General features: G+C 40.9%; 1 protein-coding gene across 1 annotated transcript in view; it reads left to right on the forward strand.

The window, feature by feature from the left end:
* The first annotated feature begins 2,187 nt into the window (after positions 1-2,187).
* Positions 2,188-20,960, forward strand: part of LOC311065554 (general transcription factor 3C polypeptide 1-like) — a 29,878-nt gene continuing 11,105 nt past the window's right edge. Inside the window, exons 1-25 of the mRNA XM_084085948.1 lie at positions 2,188-2,660; positions 4,199-4,408; positions 5,013-5,189; positions 6,002-6,145; positions 6,243-6,339; positions 6,520-6,643; positions 7,511-7,669; positions 8,949-9,064; positions 9,815-9,867; positions 10,013-10,374; positions 10,872-10,940; positions 11,953-12,086; positions 12,184-12,320; positions 12,447-12,600; positions 13,803-13,906; positions 14,384-14,487; positions 14,612-15,094; positions 15,456-15,601; positions 15,762-15,859; positions 16,063-16,159; positions 17,748-17,931; positions 18,350-18,434; positions 18,761-18,893; positions 20,249-20,333; positions 20,556-20,620. Coding sequence (XP_083942074.1) covers positions 2,440-2,660; positions 4,199-4,408; positions 5,013-5,189; positions 6,002-6,145; positions 6,243-6,339; positions 6,520-6,643; positions 7,511-7,669; positions 8,949-9,064; positions 9,815-9,867; positions 10,013-10,374; positions 10,872-10,940; positions 11,953-12,086; positions 12,184-12,320; positions 12,447-12,600; positions 13,803-13,906; positions 14,384-14,487; positions 14,612-15,094; positions 15,456-15,601; positions 15,762-15,859; positions 16,063-16,159; positions 17,748-17,931; positions 18,350-18,434; positions 18,761-18,893; positions 20,249-20,333; positions 20,556-20,620 — 3,741 coding nt within the window. The 5' untranslated portion in view covers positions 2,188-2,439. The remainder of the gene's footprint in view (positions 2,661-4,198; positions 4,409-5,012; positions 5,190-6,001; positions 6,146-6,242; positions 6,340-6,519; positions 6,644-7,510; positions 7,670-8,948; positions 9,065-9,814; positions 9,868-10,012; positions 10,375-10,871; positions 10,941-11,952; positions 12,087-12,183; positions 12,321-12,446; positions 12,601-13,802; positions 13,907-14,383; positions 14,488-14,611; positions 15,095-15,455; positions 15,602-15,761; positions 15,860-16,062; positions 16,160-17,747; positions 17,932-18,349; positions 18,435-18,760; positions 18,894-20,248; positions 20,334-20,555; positions 20,621-20,960) is intronic.

Here is a 20,960-nt window from a genome sequence, read left to right on the forward strand (position 1 = left end):
AGTGGTTCTCAAAGTGGGGTCTGGGGACCCCCAGTGGTCCTTTGTGTGGGGGGTCCAGGGAACCCCCACCAAAAGCTGTTAATATAGCATCAAATTCTGTTTAACCACTTCAACTCAACATAATGTTTAAAATAGCTAACCTACTACATTGAAATGTGTTTTTGCCTTACTTGAATACCACAGACACTTTTACTTTTAATGGATTTGGTCTATAGCTTTGAACAAATTGTATATTCTTATCTATTCCATAGGCTAATTTATAGCACCGCACTAGGTTCAATATGATGACGGACGGTTGCATTTGGTTCCATCAAATCCAAATCCTGAGGAGAATATCAACTGGTCGGTGTTTTATGGCCACGAGATGTCGCTGTTACATAATATTACCTTTAGGCTAGTTTCTGTGGTTTCTGTTTTTGTCAGACAAGTCTCAGTATCAATACTGCAATTTAGAAATACTCTGTACAAGTAAAAGGCCATTTCACTGGTTTGCAAATGTATAAAACACTTTTGAAAATAGCAGATCTACAAGCTCACAATGCTTGCATCTCGACGCATTGTGAGCTTGTAGATCAGATCGGCTATTTTCAAATGGCCGAAATGTATATAGGGCTGAAGTGGGTAATGTATGTAATGTTTGGTTTCTGGCTTAGCCTATTTCAGAGCAAACTGTAAACCAAATAAAACAAAAATAAAATGGCATAATTTAATATAGAAATAAATAACTATAGGGTTTGTTTAGAGTTTGTGGTTTTGTAGGGATTTATTCTTATTTTTTTAAGAGTACCAGCTATTGAGATATGTGTAGGCCTATATTGAATTTTATTTGCATTGTTTTCCCCAAGTGATGTTTGATCACACCTTGCTGTGCCCCACGCAATAAATCCTGGAACTAATGGCCCTGAGACAGGTATTGACAATGTGATGTGATGTAATTGATTTAATATGCAGTCAGTTTGTCCAGACAACTGGAGCATAGTCACATTCACACACAGTGTCACAGCTCTGTTAACCTGTCAAGTTAATAAAATAGACAATGTGTGCAATGTGTGTCTGTGTTTTTGTTGTGTGTCAGTTCAAGTTTGTGATAAATTGTCTACACTGTAGATGGTTCTCAACCTTTTCAGGCCGCGAACCCCAAAATAACCACATTTCCCCCACCCTGACAAGCACTTTGTAGGAGTTGAGGGATTCCATTTGTTTGACTCAGTTCCACAGATAAATATTGTGAAAATAGCAGATCTACAAGCTCACAACGCCTTGCAATGTCAGGCGTTGTGAGCTTGTAGATCGGCTATTTTAAAATGTGTTGCCTCTTTCTTATAGCCTATTATTTGAAAATGTGGCCAATATTTAACCCGTTTTTATAGTATAGTTTGTTGATTACTTTTGATGCAGTAATGGTCGTTTTTCATTTCATTTCTCTCTTATGTTTTTTAGGTATTAAAAAGGTCTTAAAAGTCCTTAAATTGTCACATCACTGTCATCTGGGGACCCTCCCAAAATCATGTGGGCCCACTTGGGGGTCCCGACCCACAGGATGAGAACCACTGCATAGACAATTTATAGAATCTACAGTGATGTTAGTAGCCTATTGTTACTCCCCCACATTTTCACCTTGTCCGAAAGTAGAACAGCCTGGCCAGCGCATAGGCCTATATAGGCCTATACCAGTATGAAATGGAACATATGAATTTAAAGTAGGCAGCCTAATAAATATGTATGTAAAATAATCATCTTATGATGAGCATAAATTGCGAGGACCAATTATATGGAGATAGATAGGTTGAAATGGGTGAAGTGATCCTTACAGGAGTAGCAGTAGTTCAGCCAAATAAAAACATATTGTCTATCAATTACACACCCCATGAAGCCAGTTTGAATTCATGGATTTTTATTTTTGTTGCATTCCCGGGTCATCTGTCAATAGCCAATAGGGACATCAACTTATTGGCTTAGGAATGCGACAAAAAAAATCTCCAAAATTCAAGGCTTCATTGGGTGTGTAATTGATAGAAAACAAGTAATTTATTGGGTGAACTACTCCTATAAGTACTGTTACACCCCGGGGCGATGGGATATTTTCTTTTCGCGAATGGGATCTTGTGCCTGCTTGTAGCGCCTTTTTTGCAATCTCCAAGCAATGATGACGTAGGACGTAAGGTCAGAGTTGAATCATGACGTGAACACACAACACAGGAACTTTTTGCTTGCAGTAAAAAATGTGAACATGTTTATTTTGTTTTGTCTCTGTTAACCGTTCCGGGGGAAAAAGTCAACGCGCGAACATACGCCCCCCCCCCCTATGTCATGCAAAACCGCGAAACCATTTTCGGGACAACAATTTGAGGTTTTTGCCGGATTTGTTTACATGCTAATCCTTCCGACTGAAGCTAACGCCGTTAGCCCCTAGCCTAGCCGCCTGAAAGCCATGCCATCATGGACGCGCTGAGCATAGTGGAGAATGAGGTGGCCCTGGAGGGTCTGGATGGGGTGACCGTCCCCTCTCTGTGGGTCCGCCTGGAGGCCAGGACCCCCTCGTTCCCTCTCACACTGGACCCCCGCACCAAGGCGTTCATCTGGACGGCGCTGGTCCACAACTGTGACCTGAGCTTCTATGCGCTTCCAAAGGAGAGGGATGATGTTGTAGTCTTTGACAGGTGAGACTTCAGATTCTTTTGGGGGGGCTTTTAAAGCCTTTATTTAGAGAGGGATAGGGAAAGTAGGCTGACATGAAATGGTTGGGTGACACGCAGCAAAGGTCGTCGGGTTCGGGACGCGAACCCGCTGCACGCTGTCAGGCTGGCATTGCAGCCTTGGGTTCCTGGACCGTCACGCCACGGCCCAGACCACACTGAAGTCCAAAGCATCAATACTGTAATGTAGAAATACTCTGTTACAAGTAAAAATCCGGAATTCAAAATTTACTTGAGTTAAAGTGCAAAAGTAGTGGTATGTACTTAAAGTACCAAAAGTAGAATGTCCCGTTTGGCACCACATTGTGCGCTTGTAGATCGGCTGTTTTCAAATGGCCGAAATGTATATAGGGCTGAAGTGGTTAATGTATGTTTTGTATTAATAATCAAAATCTACAAAGTAACTCAAGTTTTCAAATAATTGTAGGCCTACTGGAGTAAAAAGTACAATCTTTGCCTCTGAGATGTAGTGGAGTAAAAGTACTGACAATTGGTACTCCAGTAAATTAATACTCCAGTAAAGTAAAAAAGACCTCAATACAGTACTTGAGTAAATGTTCTTAGTTACTTTACACCACCTGCACTTAAGATTCTTATTGGAATCACTAGTAGACAAGTCATATTTAGTATAATTGCAAGTGCAATGCTCTACGCGCAGTGCACTTTGCTGCTGTTAAATGATAACAGTAATGGTATTAACATAATTATGTGCTCTATAGTAACTGAGTCAAATTACTTAACTTGGCTCACTCTTGCATACAGAATGCACAGAGATTTGACAACTTGATATATTATTATTCATGTGTGTTTGTGATGTTTGTGTCTATATCAGTGGTTCTTAAACATTTTCATGTCAAAGTTCAAGGACCCCTAAATTGTTGTGTATTTGGCCATGGACACCCATTTGAAAAGATTTTGGACCAGAGAACCCCCATGAGAGGAGAATTGTCATCAACGTTTTTCGACAATAGCAGATCTACAAACTCACATCTTCGCTACGTGATGTGAGCTTGTAGATTGTGTTTAAACTGTTTTCAGCGATCCGGTGGCGCAGTGGGAAAGTAGCTGCCCACCACCTTAGAGTATGGGGGTTCGAATCCACCGTGGCGCGTCCGGCTTTGTCGAGCGTCTATACGAACACAATTGGTCCGTGTTCGGGGAGAGGGAAGCCGGCCAGGAAGGGTGATATTGGTCACTGCACGTACTCCTACAGTACAGGCTGTGGCGGCACCTGGCTGTCAGCAGGGAGTGTTGGTGTGGGAAGAGTAGGACGAAGGCCCTACGTCCTCCCGGTGTGTGCTCCTCACTGGAAGGTGAGCCAGTAGGACACAACAGCAGTGACAACACACATAAATGTGTGAGCAGAGGAAAAGCTGTAAAAAGCAGCAAAAAAAAGAAAGAAACTCTTCCCAATTTGTCTGGGATCCCCGGATCCCACTTTTGAGAACCACAGGTCTCTATCTCATGTCAGTTTTTGTGTACATCATGCCTGTTTCCACCAGGTTTGCAGACATTGACCCAGAAACAGGGATCGAGACAACCGAGACATTTAATGACACGAAGACGGATATCTACCCAGTCCACGTCATAGTGGAAGACAAGAATGGCGTGCAAGGCTCCTGTGCTTCCTATAAAGAGAGGGAAGATGTCTCTAACATTGTCCGCTCCAATGCCAACGCTCCATTACTCTGCTTAGAAGAGGCTTTCAAAAGGTGGGTAGGATGGTTGAAAGGGTGATAGGGACTGGAAGAGTGGTATGTAAATACAGAATATATCATTATTACAACAGTAAAGTCGTTGGGTCTTCATTTTAATATGAAAATATAAAAATGGACACAAATAGACCCTTACAGATAAGGGCCCAGGCCTTTCACAATTATTACATAATGGGCCTAATTGCAATTATTTGAGATAATAGCAATTATTTTGTATAATTGTCATAATTGTTGTGTTCAAAACCTTTCCAAAAATTGTGGAAATAGCAGATCTACAAGCTTACAACACGTCACGAGTAGATCAGTTATTTCCGCTATTTAAATAATAATAATTGAAAGTATTAAATTATTAAATGTGTCAGTAATGTCTTTGCATATGTTTAAGTTATTTGTCTTATCTGCCCTGTGCAATTTGAAAAACCAAACAGAAATTCAAATTGTATTCACATTCCAATGTTGAATGCCAAAAACTCAATTTAAAACCTTATTCACAATCGTCAACTTAAATTTGTAATTGTGACAGCCCTATTTATTACAGCTCTTCCAGAGCTCATATGTCACTGGTGTTTTGCTCACTTTCTACTTTCTCAACTCCATGCAGATTTGGCCGGAAGCTTGTTGTCGTGGCGTCGCAGGAAGTGAGATTCCGTGCACTGATCGGTCCTGAGGGTGACCCCGATCTGACACTCAGTGACCAGACCTACTGTATACTGGAGCGACTGGGCCGAGCGCGCTGGCAAGGAGAGGTACAACGGGACCTGCACAACGTCTCATTCAAGTATGACACACACACACACACACACACACACACACACACACACACACACACACACACACACACACACACACACACACACACACACACACACACACACACACACACACACACACAGTATGTTTTATTGCAAGACATTGGGAACACATCTACAAATGTCTTCTAAATCTTAACAGTTTTCTGAAATCCATATTGCTATAATATATATATATTTATATATTTATATATTTATATATATATACATATACATATACATTTATTTATTAAAATGACATATTGAGGACCCACGATTAATACAAAGCTTATTGTACACCTTACGATAGAATGTAAACTTAACTAGGTTTGCATGATTGAAACCTATATAAACCCCTATGTTAGTGTATAAATCCCTATACAGATGTTAGTATACAGTATCTATAAAACCCTATACAGATGTTAGTTCAGCATGACAATAAACTGAACATGGAGAAGGACTTCTTGACTCCTGTGTGTGATTTATATTTTCACACACACACACACACACACACACACACACACTCTCACACACACGCATGCACGCACGCACACACACACACGCACTTAAGTTACAAGCTGTTAACCAATTAATCCCTATTTTGTAATTTGTTGTATGAAGGTGTTGTGTGAAATTAGCGAAAATAGCCGATCTACAATGCGTTGCAACATATTGTGAGCTTGTAGATCTACTATTTTTGCAATGTTTTTGAAATAAATGTAAAACATTTGCCTCTAATGTTCAAAATAGGGTAGTCACGCTTGGTTGAAAGTGGCTAATGAGTTGTACTGTGATTGGATAGGTTGGATCCTGGAAAGTTGCATTATTTAAGGAAGTCTCTCGTCCAGAATGGTCTCATCACCATGCAATCTTACGTGAGTCGTATGCACAACTGCCAGCAGCTGCACTCCATACTGCTGCTGCTCAAGCGCTTCCATGTAAACAGGTCTGTAACACACACACACGCACACCGATTTGGCATTGTGATATAAAAGTGACTTTTACCACCCCAATGTTTCTCTGAACTCTTCGTCTTTCTCCAGGAGGACTAAATATGACATTTTGATGGAGAGCCTGTCTAACGCCCTAGAGGCGGCAACTGGTCAGCTGCTTACCATGGTCGCTGCAAGAGAACAACTTGTGAGTCAGCCTGTGTTATCTGTTCGTTACTGTGTCATTTTGTCTCTGTGCGTTAATTAATCAGGCGTATTCACACGGCCATTGAACACACTCTGGGGTGGGAAACCCCACCCCTACAGTAAGAGCAAAAGGGCATCCATGTGAATATGGCCTAAGAGGTTATGTTTTCTTTTTATGTAGAGAGTGACCGACAAGACATTCAAGCGCGTGTATCAGTATATGCAATCGTCCAGGATGGTCAAGATAATCAGCGTTGCCGTGGAGGATTTGGATCCTAGCGAAGGCCCTTGCAACACCAAAAGAGGTATGCTCCATTAAAACATACTGTATATGTGTGCATGAATATTAATACATACCTAAAGATGCACCAGCCCGTAAATCCAATTTTATACTCTGCCAGGGTTGGGATGCAATATTGCAACGTATATTCAGAAATAGTTATTCACCATCATTCATCATCTTCATTTCTTTTCATTGTCATCCTCTTCATCGTCCTTTTCTCTTCATCGTCATACTCTCAAAGTCTTTCATTGTTCTTCATTTTAAGCGTTGCAATTTTCATCATTTTCATTATCTCATTCTCAATCATCTTTAAAATCATCATCCTTTTTTTCTCAAAATTCCAACTTACGGCTATATTATAAATTTGTATCTAGGCTCCATCCTTTTTCCCCCCTCTTTCTCATTTCTCATTCTATGCTACAAACAAAAATAGCAGCTATACAAGGTCACAACACGTTGCAATACGACGGCATACAGCATTGTGAACTTCTATTCTTTGCTGAAATTTTGCCCATTATATGGAAGCTAGGGTTCATGTGGTTAAGAATGAACTTGTGATGACTTGTTCAATTGTATTGTTAAATACATGTTTTGTAATAATAATCTAAGTGTGCAAAGTAACTTGTAATTAAAGCTGTCATATAATTGTAGTGAATAAAAAGTACAATGTTTGCCTCTGAGATGTAGTGGAGTCAGTATAAAGTATTGAAAAATGGAAATACTCAGGTAAAGTAAAAGTCCCTCAAAATTGTACTTAAGTACAGTACTTGAGTAAATGTACTTAGTTACTTTCAACCGCTGCTTATTGGCGCCATTATATCTTGTATGACTGACTAAACATGCAGTGTATAATGAAAAAAACTCTCTGTGGTTCATTTGCATTTTTCAGGTACTAAAATAACAACACGCTGTCTGCAACTAATAAAGCCATTCGTTAAGAAGGATCTGCTTGTGGATGATGATGATGACGACGATGAAGATGGAGCAGCAGCTCTTTCCAAAGGGCGAGTCATGGAGCGGGATCTCCTATTGCAGGGCTATCACCTTGGTGAGTTTGGTCCATCCATCTGTTACGGACAACAATGTAGACATGCAATGTTTTAGCTAACTCCAACATGTTCATTTTAAAGTGGTTCACACTTTTCTGATTTATTGTATTTAAACAGGGTCCCCACGGTCATGAAATTCCTGGAAATATTTTGAAATAAAAATAAAAAAAATCCAGTACTGGAAAAGGTTTGGAATTGATCAAACTTCATCAAAGGTCCTGGAATTTATCAAGGGTCCTGGAAAAATATTTGGCTATGCATTGTTTTTGGCTATTGATTATTTTTAATACAAAACCTTTTCATAAACATGTATAACATTACACGAAATATGTAACATAAGTCGTTTTTCGCCGAACAGGCTGTGTAACACCCCATCCGCACTGCCAGCGATGCGACGTGACGCGACGCGAGCGGGCGATGAAATCTCATTAAAATACATGTTTTTGAATGAGACCATCCTGACCTACCGCAAGCGACAACGAACCGTGCAACGACGTCGTCCACCCCTCCTATTTTCGCTCGCAGGCTCTATTTGAGCGAGGTTTCGCGGCTGTGCCCTACCCCCAACCACTTTTTATTGTTTTTTATTTATTTATTTTGCTACACTGCCTATCTTTGGGCATTGTACATAGGAGTAAGAGACACATTATTGCGCTGAATGATTGTTATATAGGCCTGGAAATTGGGCTAAATATTCTGGAAAAGTTTTGGAAAAGTTTTGGAAATTCATTGCTAAAAATGTGTTATTCTAGATATGTTGCTCCAGAGTGTTGATGATGGTCTGAGGACCGAAACGTCCACTCTCTGTGTCACTTTTTTTTTCACCATGTCCCTTTTTGCACTTTTGTAAGTAAAGACAATTTTTTGCATCTAATGAGCCTCAGTTTTCATCCTTCAGTGTGCGAGCCCCTTCTTTTTGGTTATGGTCTTTCATGCTGGCCTCGCACTTGTTTTAGCCCTGTAGTAAGCCTTGAGTTTAAAGCGCAAACTTCCCTACCTCCTTAACAATGTAGACAGACATGCAATGTTTTAGCTAACTGCAACATGTTCATTTTAAAGTGGTTCACATGTTTCTTATTTATTTATTGTATTTAAAGGAGAGTTGACATGGGAGGAAAGGTTTGGCAGAATTCCGTTTTAGTCTAGATATGTTGCTCCAGAGTAATGGGTCTTAACCACCACTAGACTTTGTGAAAATGCATTTAATTTGTTGTTATACATCTCACTTTTTCATGACTTGCGTATCAATTCCCACTCTCCACTTATTGCTTGATACAGTGTTGTCTGTTGGTACAAGAGGTATTACGATGGCTACCATATCAAAAAGGCTGCACATTGGCAAACTGGAATCTCGTATGATATGCCGAACACTGGAGAGATCTGGCATGATTAAGGTAAGAACAGCATTTTTTTTGTGGCAAAGTTGATGAAAGGATGACTTTGATCAGGTTTGTTGCTGGTTTATAGATACAGTAAAATGATACTTCATTTTTGTCTCGCCTCCTAGAGGACCAGAGGTCTGGTGCTAGACTTGGGGACCACACTTTGTCTGTGGCGAGAACCCAATGAAATCATGGTTAAAGATAAGGCCCTGTACAGGAGCCGTTGCCGCTGATGACTCAATAACGACAACCTTCTTATTTGTATTAGTATACTTTACTCAGTCGAACTTCAGGCAACACAACAACAATCTGGCCACCGCCATTTCACATGATAGACTGACTACATGGGCCCGCGCATAGAGCAATGCTCGCTGGGAGGTACCGTAAACACACTAATAGAGTGGCTGAACCGTAAGAATATGCAACGCAAAAATAGAACATTTACAGCCGCAGCTTGATGCGTGATGCGAGCCCGGGTTGAGCGTGGAGTTTGATCCCAGCTCGTTGCACAAATTGATACATTACAATTGTATTAACGTGAATTCACCCTGCTATTGGGGGGCGAGACGTAAAAGGCAATATCCCTTGTTAAATAACATCAGCAATTCTCAAAAAAATCTCAAGAAAATGCCCATGTGTATTTATGCTATGACTAATTTACATTTTGCCATATAAATGTGATTGCATAAGATTAGTAGTACAGATTTTCAACGGAACAACATGACGCATGCAGTAAGCTTAACTATGAGTTCCTCTCAACAGGGCTTCATGGAAGATATTGGCAGGCAGAGGGTGACCAAATTCATCAGCCACAAGTGTGTCATACTGTTCCTCTTTCTTTTAACAAATTCCTCTTTTATCCGTCTATTGCTTTATTCTTTTTGACATTATTTTCCACTTTATATAAAAATTCCATTATTATCATATTGTCACGTTGCTCTGATGACAATCTCTTGACAGGTGCGTGAATGTGAGTGACCACTTGCAGCAGTTCGCAAAGGAGCGGGAACGCAACAAGTTGCTCTGTTCATCTGCAACCCCCAAAGTCCCTAAAATCAAGCTTCGAATCCCCAAGACACCATCTTCAACTTCCAGGTCAAAATCTAAAGGAAGCCCCAAAACCCCATCGGCCCAGAAGGATCAGCAAACAGACAGAGAAGAGCAGGACAATGAGATGGGAACAACACAAATAAAACCCCAAAACAAGCGAGGAAGGCGACCAGGAAAAAAGACCAGTAAAGAAAGGAAGAAATGTAAAGCGAAAGCACTCCTAGAAGAGAACACAATTGACTCCCCTGTCACAGAATCTATACCTGTTAACTGTGAGTGACCATAACCTCTACACCACCTACACTATCTACAAGACCGAAGTTGTAAAAGTCAAATTCTGAAGAATCCTGCAACACTATAATAATAATAATAAACAGATTTATTTATAAAGAGCTTTATAAGGGATAAACAACAATACTCGATAAATAAAATAACGTGGATAAAAAAAGTCAATACAATCTAAGAAAAGGCCTTGATATAAAAAAATGTTTTCAGAAGTGATTTAAAAGATGACACTGACTTTGCTAGCTAAGACTAAAATACAAAATTATATAAGTATGTAAATTCTTTTGATTTCTTTTCCCAGGTAGTATTTGTCTGTCTTTCTTTCCAACATTCACTTGAATTGTCTCATTCACTGGACAGCTGTGCTAAATTCTTCTTTACCGGTACTCTTAACATTAGAGTGATAGGATTCTGGTAAAAAAAATGCTTTGCAAAGCCCTCCCGCCCCCCCTTCATTTATTTTTCTGTTTCTCTGCTTCTTCAGGTGAAACAACACCCCATGATGAAGGCATGAAGAGTAAGGAGGCGGCACCAGAGACATTGCTCAGTCCAGGTGAGAAATGGGAGCTAGCACCTATGTCTCACTGTGGGTCTTTTATACACCTGGATGACAGGTGGCCAACAACAGTGGCGCTTTTGAGTGATGGTTAATCAGTTTGGTGTGTGTGTATTTTTGGCTGCAGTCGGGCATCATAGAAGTGGTCAGCATTTATAAATTATCCAAATTCTCCCAGATGATCTTAGATTTGTATTGGTATGCTTCTTGTCATGAGCACACTTCTCTATATTCTAGCCTACATTTGCCATACGGTCCAACCGAGGTCATTTAAAAGTGCTACACTCAGTAGAGTTTTTGCTATTTGTCTCATCTGTTTAAGAAAGTAGGTAGCTGATATATTGCACTTTTACCTTAGCGCTAGGTATACTCTTAGTTGCTTGTTTTAGCAGAAAATGCACTTAGGACTTCTGGTGAATAGTAGTTTCGTTCCCTACCTATGTTGAAAGGAGTAATTGTCGTTTGGACTTTGTCTTTGCTTGTGACCTTGACCTTTGACCTTTTTGAGCAAAACATTTAGCATCTCTTTGGGGCAGCCTGCTGAACATTGCAGCCACGTTTCATGAAAATCCAGTCATTTTTATTGAAGTTATTGGTAACAGTTAGTATATCGCAGAGACTTGCCCCCAATCCAACCTTTGATGCTGAGTGCCAAGCAGGGAGGCATTGCGTACCATTTTTACAGTCTTTGGTATGACTCGGCTGGGGATTGAACCCCAACCTCCCAGTCTCAGGGCGGATACTCTAACCACGAAGCTACTAAACTGGCAACTAAGTATTGCCCTATTGAATGATCTATTGTGTAATCACTTTGTTCATTAATTTAGTCTGGCATTCATTGTTTACAGAGCAGCTTCATTTTGTGTTTGGTTATGCCATCATTGAGAGAGTTCTTGTTCCTTCAATTCTTGTATTGTGGAACACTCCAGCTCCACATCCACAAATCCACACTGGCCAAGATCAAAGACCTGATCTTAAAACTTGTAATAATGAATGCATTTCCTCTTAGGTCAAGCTCCAGTTGAGGAAAAAGCGGTATCCATCATAAGCCCAGCCGTCTCCCTGCCCCAGAGTGAATCTCAGAATGAAGCCAGCAGTGCAGCGAGTGACACCATTACAATCATCGAGCACATTCCAAAACAGGTCAGCTGTGTTAGAGACTTCATAATGTACAGTAATAAAAAATAAGAAGAAGAAGAAAAAACTAATATTATGTTAACCCTCTCTCTGACTGCCGTAGGTCCAGCGTATTTGGCGATCCAAAAAGACTCCAGCAAGTAAGGCAGCACCACCGCATGAGACATACCGTCTCCTGAAGAGGAAGAACATGATCGTGGAGTCTGTCCGCAGCCTCAAGATCATAGAGGGACTTTTCATGTCAGTCACTCATATTTGTTTATCATTTAGATCAGTTAAACACAGTGTTACAGTGTTGTATATTGTATGTGCAATACAGTAAGAGACAGAGTGGTTGCAGATGTAAGCAATGTCATCTTTACACAGGCTTCAGAAGATGATCAATGATGAAGAGAAGCTGGATGGCGTGAATACTAAAGTTTGTAAGAAGACTATTCTACGTCTAATACGCAGTCTGTCCAGAGAGGGCATGGTGAAGATGTTTACTACCACAGTTATACAAGATGGAATAAGCAAAAAGGTACACACACGCGTACGCATGCACGCACCAAAGATTAACAGTCGGGTGATATCTTTAGATCGATTTTTCAAGAGGCATTGGCCGTTCCATTATAAAAACAAACACGTTTTCCAAAAATGTTTGCTGTTGGTTCATCGTGTGAGACATTTACATCTAATTTAACTATTTAACAATCTAATGATTATAATGTTGCTGATCTATGGCTTGTTTTTTAACTTCATCTACTAGGGTAGACTAAAACAAACAAGGAATGTCTACCTGAAATTCATTTGAAATGAAAAATGTGAATTCATTATGTGTTTTGATTACCGGTATGTATCTCACACCATCCTCAATGACAGAATATGCGAATCAATCAGTTATTTTCTTTAAATCCACCATGGCATGAACATTGTTTGCTGTTTGAAGTTGGTTTCTCCCAGAAATACAAATATTGGCAAAATAGAAATGAATATTTGTGTAGGCCTAAAGGGCACACATTTCATAATGTAAAGTATGTAAAGTAGCTCAAAAAGCCATTTTCATGGCTTGGCCAAAGACCACCTCTGGCCATAAATGAATGCAGCATGGTGAAAGTAAAACTCAAGAAGAGCAGGAAAGCTGGATCATAGTTTATAATCTATCCATGTAAAAAAAAACGATGTCTTTCAGTGAACCTCTTAGTTACACCAACATTGCTCTAGCACTTTTGTACTCATAAGTGAAGTAAGAACGGTATTTCCATTTGCCCAAAGGAGACATACCCTCACCACACTAATCGACTTGTCCACTTGTCCTTTGATCATATCGATAGCTAAAGATTGGACAGGGAGGCCACATGGGTATTAAGAATCTTTTCTTGTTAAAGGGACTTGTACTGTACATTGCATTGATAGCTAATTGTTTACTATCAGAAGACTCAACATTAACTGAAAATGTCACTCCCAAGTACATCAATAAATCATCTACCTATAAAACATTTAATTTAAAGTTCATGACACAAATTTGTCATAGGTTGATCATTAGCACATACAATACATAGGCTAGTGTTTATGTCGAGCCTTCCTTACTCATTGACTCACTGACACACAGATCACAAAGATGCTTAAGGTGTAGGTAAGAATCAGTGTACACACTGCAGCAGATGTACAGCAGAAGGTGAGCCTCTTAATTGATGATTTTTCACCTTTTCCTCTGCCCTGGTCTTCTACCCACACACACAGGTTGATTTTGTGGTTCATCCCTCCATTCAGCCCAGTGATGATATAATGAAGAGTGCCATAGAACAAATTCGTTTTCGGATCTCAGGCTCCTACACCGTTGCACGGTGAGCACAGCCATTTCCTGTAGAACTTAGTTAGTTGATTATCCACTGATGATGTGTGGGTCAGCTCTGTTGTCTCCTGACTTAACCACATGGACCCTAGTGTTCATATTCCCTAATGTGAAATAGGAGAAAATAGGAAAACATTTGTCAAAAGCCGATCTACAAGCTTCGTGCTGCAACGCATTGTGAGCTTGTAGATACTGAGCTATTTACAAAGATTTTGGTATTGATTGAAAAAAGGAAGGGACCAGGTATAGACCCCTTTGGGGACCCCAGTCAACAAAGTACATAGGGTTTAAGTGGTTAACTCTCATTTGGAGGAGGGGGGGGGACTCTTGTGAAGTGTAGTTGCATGTCGATTTGTGTCAGTTTTTTTTACATTTAGTTTAGGCTAGTGCTACAAGATTGTCGTTAGATGTAGTCTTTACATACTCATAATTATTCTGCTTTTGTCCTTCCTCTCTGTGCTCCCCTCAGTCAGCAGCGGGCTCAAGAGAAAGCCAGAGAACGACAAAAAAAGAACGACAATCTGAAACAGAAAGTGAAGGACGATGAATCTTTTGACTTCAAACCCATTGCAGGTTCTGTGTGTTCGTATACATTACACTAATATAATTTAATTATTTACATTTGCACTTAAAATTTGTTTACTTAATTTATTAATGAAAATGATTTGTTTATTCTCCGTTTCTCTGTTCTCCACAGTCAAAGGAATGAGCAAGGCTTGGGGATATCAACCCAAGATGCATCGTCTGCGTGTAATCCATAACTTCCTTTGGTACCTCATGCACGGGCACCCGCAACGACAGAGTGCCACGGGCACCCAAGCTTCCAGCCAGTCTCCCGCAGATACAAATGCCTCTAACGGCGATGCCACACACACAGTCTCGTGTGAAAACCCAGAGCCCTCAAATCCACCATCCTCAGGCAGTGATCTCAACGTCAACGACACGCACAATTCACCAGATGCAGATGGACAAAGGACAACCTCTGAAGACCTCGCCTCCAGTACCAGGGACCGGTTGAATGCAGGGTCACCTCAGCCGGATGGAACGTCTGCTCAGCCAGATGGAACACCGCCTCGGCAGGATGGAAGGTCGCCTCAGCAGGAGGGAGCGGCATCAGATGACCCAGATAATGAATTCAAGGACACGTCCAACATCCGTCATTTCCACCCAAATCTGAAAGGTGAGTGCGCTTTGAATTGAAGTAAATATTTCAAGTCCCCAGGACTTTTTTGTGTTATCCTTTTAGCCTTAATGTCTGTCTGTACCAGGAGCTGTTACATTTTTTTTAATACTAATAAAGTATTCAATCAATCAATCAATGTTGTGGTCCTGTCAAATTAGATGCACTTTTAATTCACTTGGGTATATCATTCTGTTACTTAACCGTCTAGTTTGTTTCTGAGATATTGCTGATTATATTATCAAAATTGGTTTAATCTTGACCCGGATGAGTGAACACTTATTCTTGCCTAACCTCCTTCCTTCTTTTTCTTCCCTTCACCGCTGTGCACCACCACCACCACCCCCATGTGTTACTGTAGTTTATGTGGATGAAATCTCTTGGAAGAGATTCATTCCCCCGATTCCCGTACACAAGGAGTATGGTAGCGGCTGGTCCCAGGTTGGAGATATGCTCCTCTGCATGCCTCTCTCCATCTTTGTACAGGTCACACAGTTGAACTATATGGTAAGCACAAAGTTTCAAACTTTATTTTAAGTGCAGTCCTTGGACTGTTGGAATGTTGGGATTTTATTTTTTTCTTTAGCTAGCGGTCGATAATCTCTTATTGATGAATTTGATGTTCATCAATAATTCCAGTCAATTCCTGTCCTGTCAATGCACATAGGTAGAGGGGCTGACACCATACCTGAAGGACCCTGTGAAGCAACACTATCTTGTCAGATTCTTACCAGCCGCTTTGAAATTACAGCTTCTTTACAAACGGTAACGTTCTCATTGTGTCTCTCCCTCTGCCACGCTCTCTTACACATAATTATACACACACACACACACACACACACACACACACACACACACACACACACACACACACACACACACACACACACACACACACACACACACACACACACACATACACACACACACCACTTAATGAAATGACTTGTTTCTGTGTTTCATATTAGGAGGTATGTCTTCTCTTTCCATGAGCACTTGCAGAGACTGAGCTATATGGGTCTGCTCCACTTTGGTCATATGGAGAAGTTCCAGGAAAAAGACCAGGTACATATCTAAGTTGTGTTGTCTTCCTTTTCACTGCATCATAAATATTAGATAAACACAATAGACCCCAAAGGCACCTTTCCATACCTCCACCACTAGACTTTTTTTAAATTTTGTTTTTATTTTGGGCAATTTATGCTTTATTCAGATGGGACAGTGAACAGACAGAAAAGATAAGACCTTTATTGGTATCGTGAGGGAAATTCAGTTGCCAAAGGCAGCACAGCAGCTTAAGATACAGAAAAATCCTGTAGATACAGCAGGGTAAAAAGATAACATGCAGTGCCTCAGGTCAGATTCAAATCGGGGTTAGCTATGAGATGGTCTATAGCCTTATTTATGTGGAATGCACTCCTGTGCCCCACCACTACACTTAAAAAAAATTAAGTTTGTCGGTCGGAATGGCTTATTGTCAGTATCAGCCCAACGGGAGTGTCTAATGCACTAGACCAGGGGTCTTCAATGTTTTCAGGCCAAGGACCCCCTAGCTGAGAGAGAGATGAAGCAGGGACCCCCTCTATATTGTATAAAATTGTGTTTCTGATTTTTTTTAGCGGTGCCAACCGCTCTACGTTTGACTCTGTCTGCGTGTCCGTCTGTCCGTCCGTCCGTCCGTTTGTGTGAGCACGGGATGAGCACGGCAAAGAAGCAACACATACAAACACACGCACACACACACACGGACTTGCAGATTGCCTATGCCATCTCTCCTCTCATTGGCCACACGTGCCACTTGTTATCAAAGAGGGGTCCAGGGACCCCCAGCGTATGAGCACGGGATGAGCACGGGATTTTAAACGGCTAAAACTCCAGTTTCCAGCATGCCACCAAGTCCAAATTCAGTATGTGGACTTAGACCACCAATAGGGACGAGCATGAATTGCTGAAGCCCCGCCCCCTCTGTCCAGGGACCCCCAGCGTATGTTATGTCCCTCCGCCCGTATGAGCACGGGATGAGCACGGGATTTTATACAGCTATAACTCCAGTTTGCAGCATGCCACCAAGTCCAAATTTGGTATGTGGACTTAGACCACCAATAGGGTCGAGCATGAATTGCTGAAGCCCCGCCCCCTCTGTCTTCCCATTGGCTGGCCTTTACACAGCCATAACTCAAGTTCGCAGCATGCTACGGAGTACAAATTTTGCACATGGACTAAAACCAGCAATAGGGATGAACTGTAATTACTTAAGCCCCACCCCCTCTGCCCATTGGCTGGCCTTTAAACAGCCATTATTCCAGTTTGCAGCATGCTACCAAGTACAAATTTGGTAAGTGGACTCAGACCACCAATAGGGACGAACTGAAATGAGTTAAGGCCCGCCCCAAAGGCACCGCTTCCTTCACACAGGGTGTGATTTTTTTTTTACTTGGTCTGCTCTTTTTTCCCTCTACATCTATACCTCTTTGCCAAAAATAGCTGATCTACAAGCTCACAACGCCTCGCGCTGCGAGGCGTTGTGAGCTTGTAGATCGTAGTTATGCAGTTAAACATACATTTCACATCTTCTGCAGCAGCTCTGCTCATTTAAGTTTAAATCAGGCTTCACACAAGCTTCTTCAATCACCTCTTCCCCCCCCCGTTACAGGTGTTTGTTTACTTGAAGAACAATTCCACGATTGTTGACACAACCAGCTCTGAGCCTCACTACTGGCTGGTCAAAGAGCCGGCGGACAAACCATTTGAAAGGCGACACTACACGTTCAACACGATCGACGAGGTGGAAAACTACTGGTTTGACCTTCTGTGTGTCTCCCTCAATACACCGCTGGGTAAATACTGGAGATAGATGATGCACAACAACATTGATTTATAGTGCTGGCACACACTTGACAATAGGCGATCTACAAGCGATGAGTCGCATTGTGAGCTTTTGAGCTGTTGTTTTAAAAAATAACAGGTAAAAAAAAAATGTAGTCATTTTTTGAAAAATGTTCATGTCATTATTTATTATTTAACCCATTTAGAACGGGAACCCCTATACGTAACTATACCTTTCAATCCAGGAACTCCATTTGGGGTAGTTGTTGCTATGTACAGTATATAGCAACATATTTTTGAGATTTTTGAATAAATATTTTTATTTACGTTTTTCTGAAAACTTAGGTCAGGATTTAGAAGGCGTTTTTAGAATCGTCCTCAGGTCTAAATGGGTTAACATGCTGAAGTGAAAGATGTTTGTGTTCTCAGGAGTGATCCGTCCCAAGAGAAGCGTTGGAGGACTTCCTTTGATGGCAGAACGTGGCAGGTTCCCGAAACTGGCATACTTGCTCATGTACGTGCAGATTTGCTGATGATATGGGGATAGACAAAATGTGAACTAACCCTAACCCTTGAGCAGAGCTTACAATGTTCTTTCCAATGTTAATACAGAAAACAAAACATTAAAACAAGGCAACATGTGGTTCTACACAAATTGTATGCTACAACAAATGTGAACTGTCAGAACCTCAATAAAAAAAACATAAAAATAAGGATAAACAGATAATAAAGCAAACAAGGTAGTAAAACAATATAATATCATGGAATCTAAATTAAAAAAATATATATTTTTAAACAAGACGTACTGTACATGTGTGTCTGTACTCTGTATCCATGCAGAGGCAGTCGTGAGGTGTCTGATGACGGTTCAATTCCAGGGGATAATAGCGGCGCTGGAGGGTTGGATTCCGGCTTCTTTTCGCACCTTAAACGCAACTGGGTGTGGACAAACAGTCTACTGAAGGCTCAAGAGGTACACACATGACACGCACGCACGCACGCACGCACGCACGCGACACACACACTTTTGATCTTGATCACTTTACTACAGAGATAATGTTTACCGATTTGCGTGATGAAAAAAACAGGTTTTTTTGTACCACGTAACCCCCAAAGTGTTACTTTCTTTTACAGTTCTCCTGTTTCAGTATAGTTCAATAAAATGTCAGCTTTTACTTATTAATGTTGTGGAACATATATATAGTGAAAGTTTATTTTAATGACAGTACATAGACAGGGGAATATCCTCCTATAATTTGACAAACCTCTGTGGTCGACCGACGGTGGTGAGAGCAAAGGTTCTCCTCACTGGCTGGAGCAATTGGGTATGGGGGGGACGGGCAATAACCCTACGTTTGCAACTACTTTTGCCTGCGCACTTCACCGGGTATGGCCTAGTTAAATTATAATCATTTATAATTTTTATTTAATTTAAATATTGCTGTTTCTGACCAACAGTAATTTTCGTTGCTGATGGTAATCAAGAAGAAGGTAAAACGGAGCAACGTTTCGACCTTATTAGGTCTTCATCAGGCAAATGTTTTTCTGACAGACAAAGGATGAACATTGTAATAGGCTACCATGGAAACAAGGCTTCCTATTACTGTACAGTTTAGTTTAATTACTAAGTTGTATGATCTCACGCCAGATTCAGACCAGCAGCAGTATACCACTTCCTTCCGCATTCTGAGCAAGTTCAATGCATTGTCTTGGTAAGGAGCGACCAGCAACTTCCCTGTTGTGGCAGGAGGCAGAGCCAGCAAAAAGTGGTCTGGCCAATGTGACAAATTTGCGGCAGAGGTTCTGCTCTGGCGTCCAGGGAGTGTGTGTGCACAGTTTCGCTGCGATCAAGCCAACGCTGCTTTTTGGGCATCCCAAGTCAGTGGGTATGTCCTAGGCTACCAAATTTAAAAACAAATTGTCTGCACCTATAGCCCAGCTCTGATATGGTATGTAGAAGTGGTTGGTATTCAATGACCTTGGTCATAAAGGTGTCCTCTAGGCTAGGATCGAAAGTACAGGCCATCTCTAATACAGACACTTCCCTGGACTCTTCATCAACCACAACAACATCTGGTGTATTAGCTGTCAAAGATGTTAAGATGTCTGGGTTATCACAGAGATGAAACAGCACGCACGCACGCACGCACACTCACACTCACACTCACACACACACACACACACACACACACACACACACACACACACACACACACACACACACACACACACACACACACACACACACACACACACACACACACCTACAGTTCTGTGTAAGGACATGTTTTTTCATCTGTTAATATATTTTTGTGTGTTTGTGTTCAGAATGCCAGTGCTGGTGAGTTGAACAGTAACAAGATCAGACTGAAGAGCATTCTGAACAAGAATAGTCTCAGGCTTTCTTTTGCTGGTGAGTCGTATAAACTCGTCTCTTATTTGAATTCTTGCATTTCCCCATTGTCCTGCTGTTAACCCATTCAATCCGGGTGTGTCATTTTAGATTTTAGCTATAACCATTATTTTTATACTTTGGCAATTTAAAAAAAAATCTTGAGCATTTGTGCAAAACTTTTAATACGTATATGTTTTTGACTCAAATCTTTAACTCAAATCTTTGCTTCGCGTTTAACAGGGGGATCCACTGCTCCTCGTTGTGTGACTCCCAAATCTAACTGGATCACAACGGAACATGTTGAGGTAGGAATTAAATCTGTGACAATTCCACATGACACTCATTCTGACTGACTGACTAATTGTAATCATTGTTAAATGATTGATTGATTACATTCAATGAATCCCCCAGGCAATAAATAGATATGTAGATACAATAAAGACTAAATGCATTGGATCAAAGTCGACTGTAACATTACATACTTAGGTGTAACATTACTTTCTGTGGAAGCCAAAGTAATAAAAAAAAATGCAAATAAACTTTGATTTCTGTATAGGAAGAAACACAAGAAATATAGGTGACGGCTTTGATCCAGTGCAACCTCGACTATGCCTGTTCTGCCTCACACAGTTGGGTTGCAGTGAG

The sequence above is a fragment of the Gymnoscopelus microlampas genome (genome assembly GCF_963454915.1).
Source record: "Gymnoscopelus microlampas genome assembly, chromosome: 2".
Classification (NCBI taxonomy): Eukaryota; Metazoa; Chordata; class Actinopteri; order Myctophiformes; family Myctophidae; genus Gymnoscopelus; species Gymnoscopelus microlampas.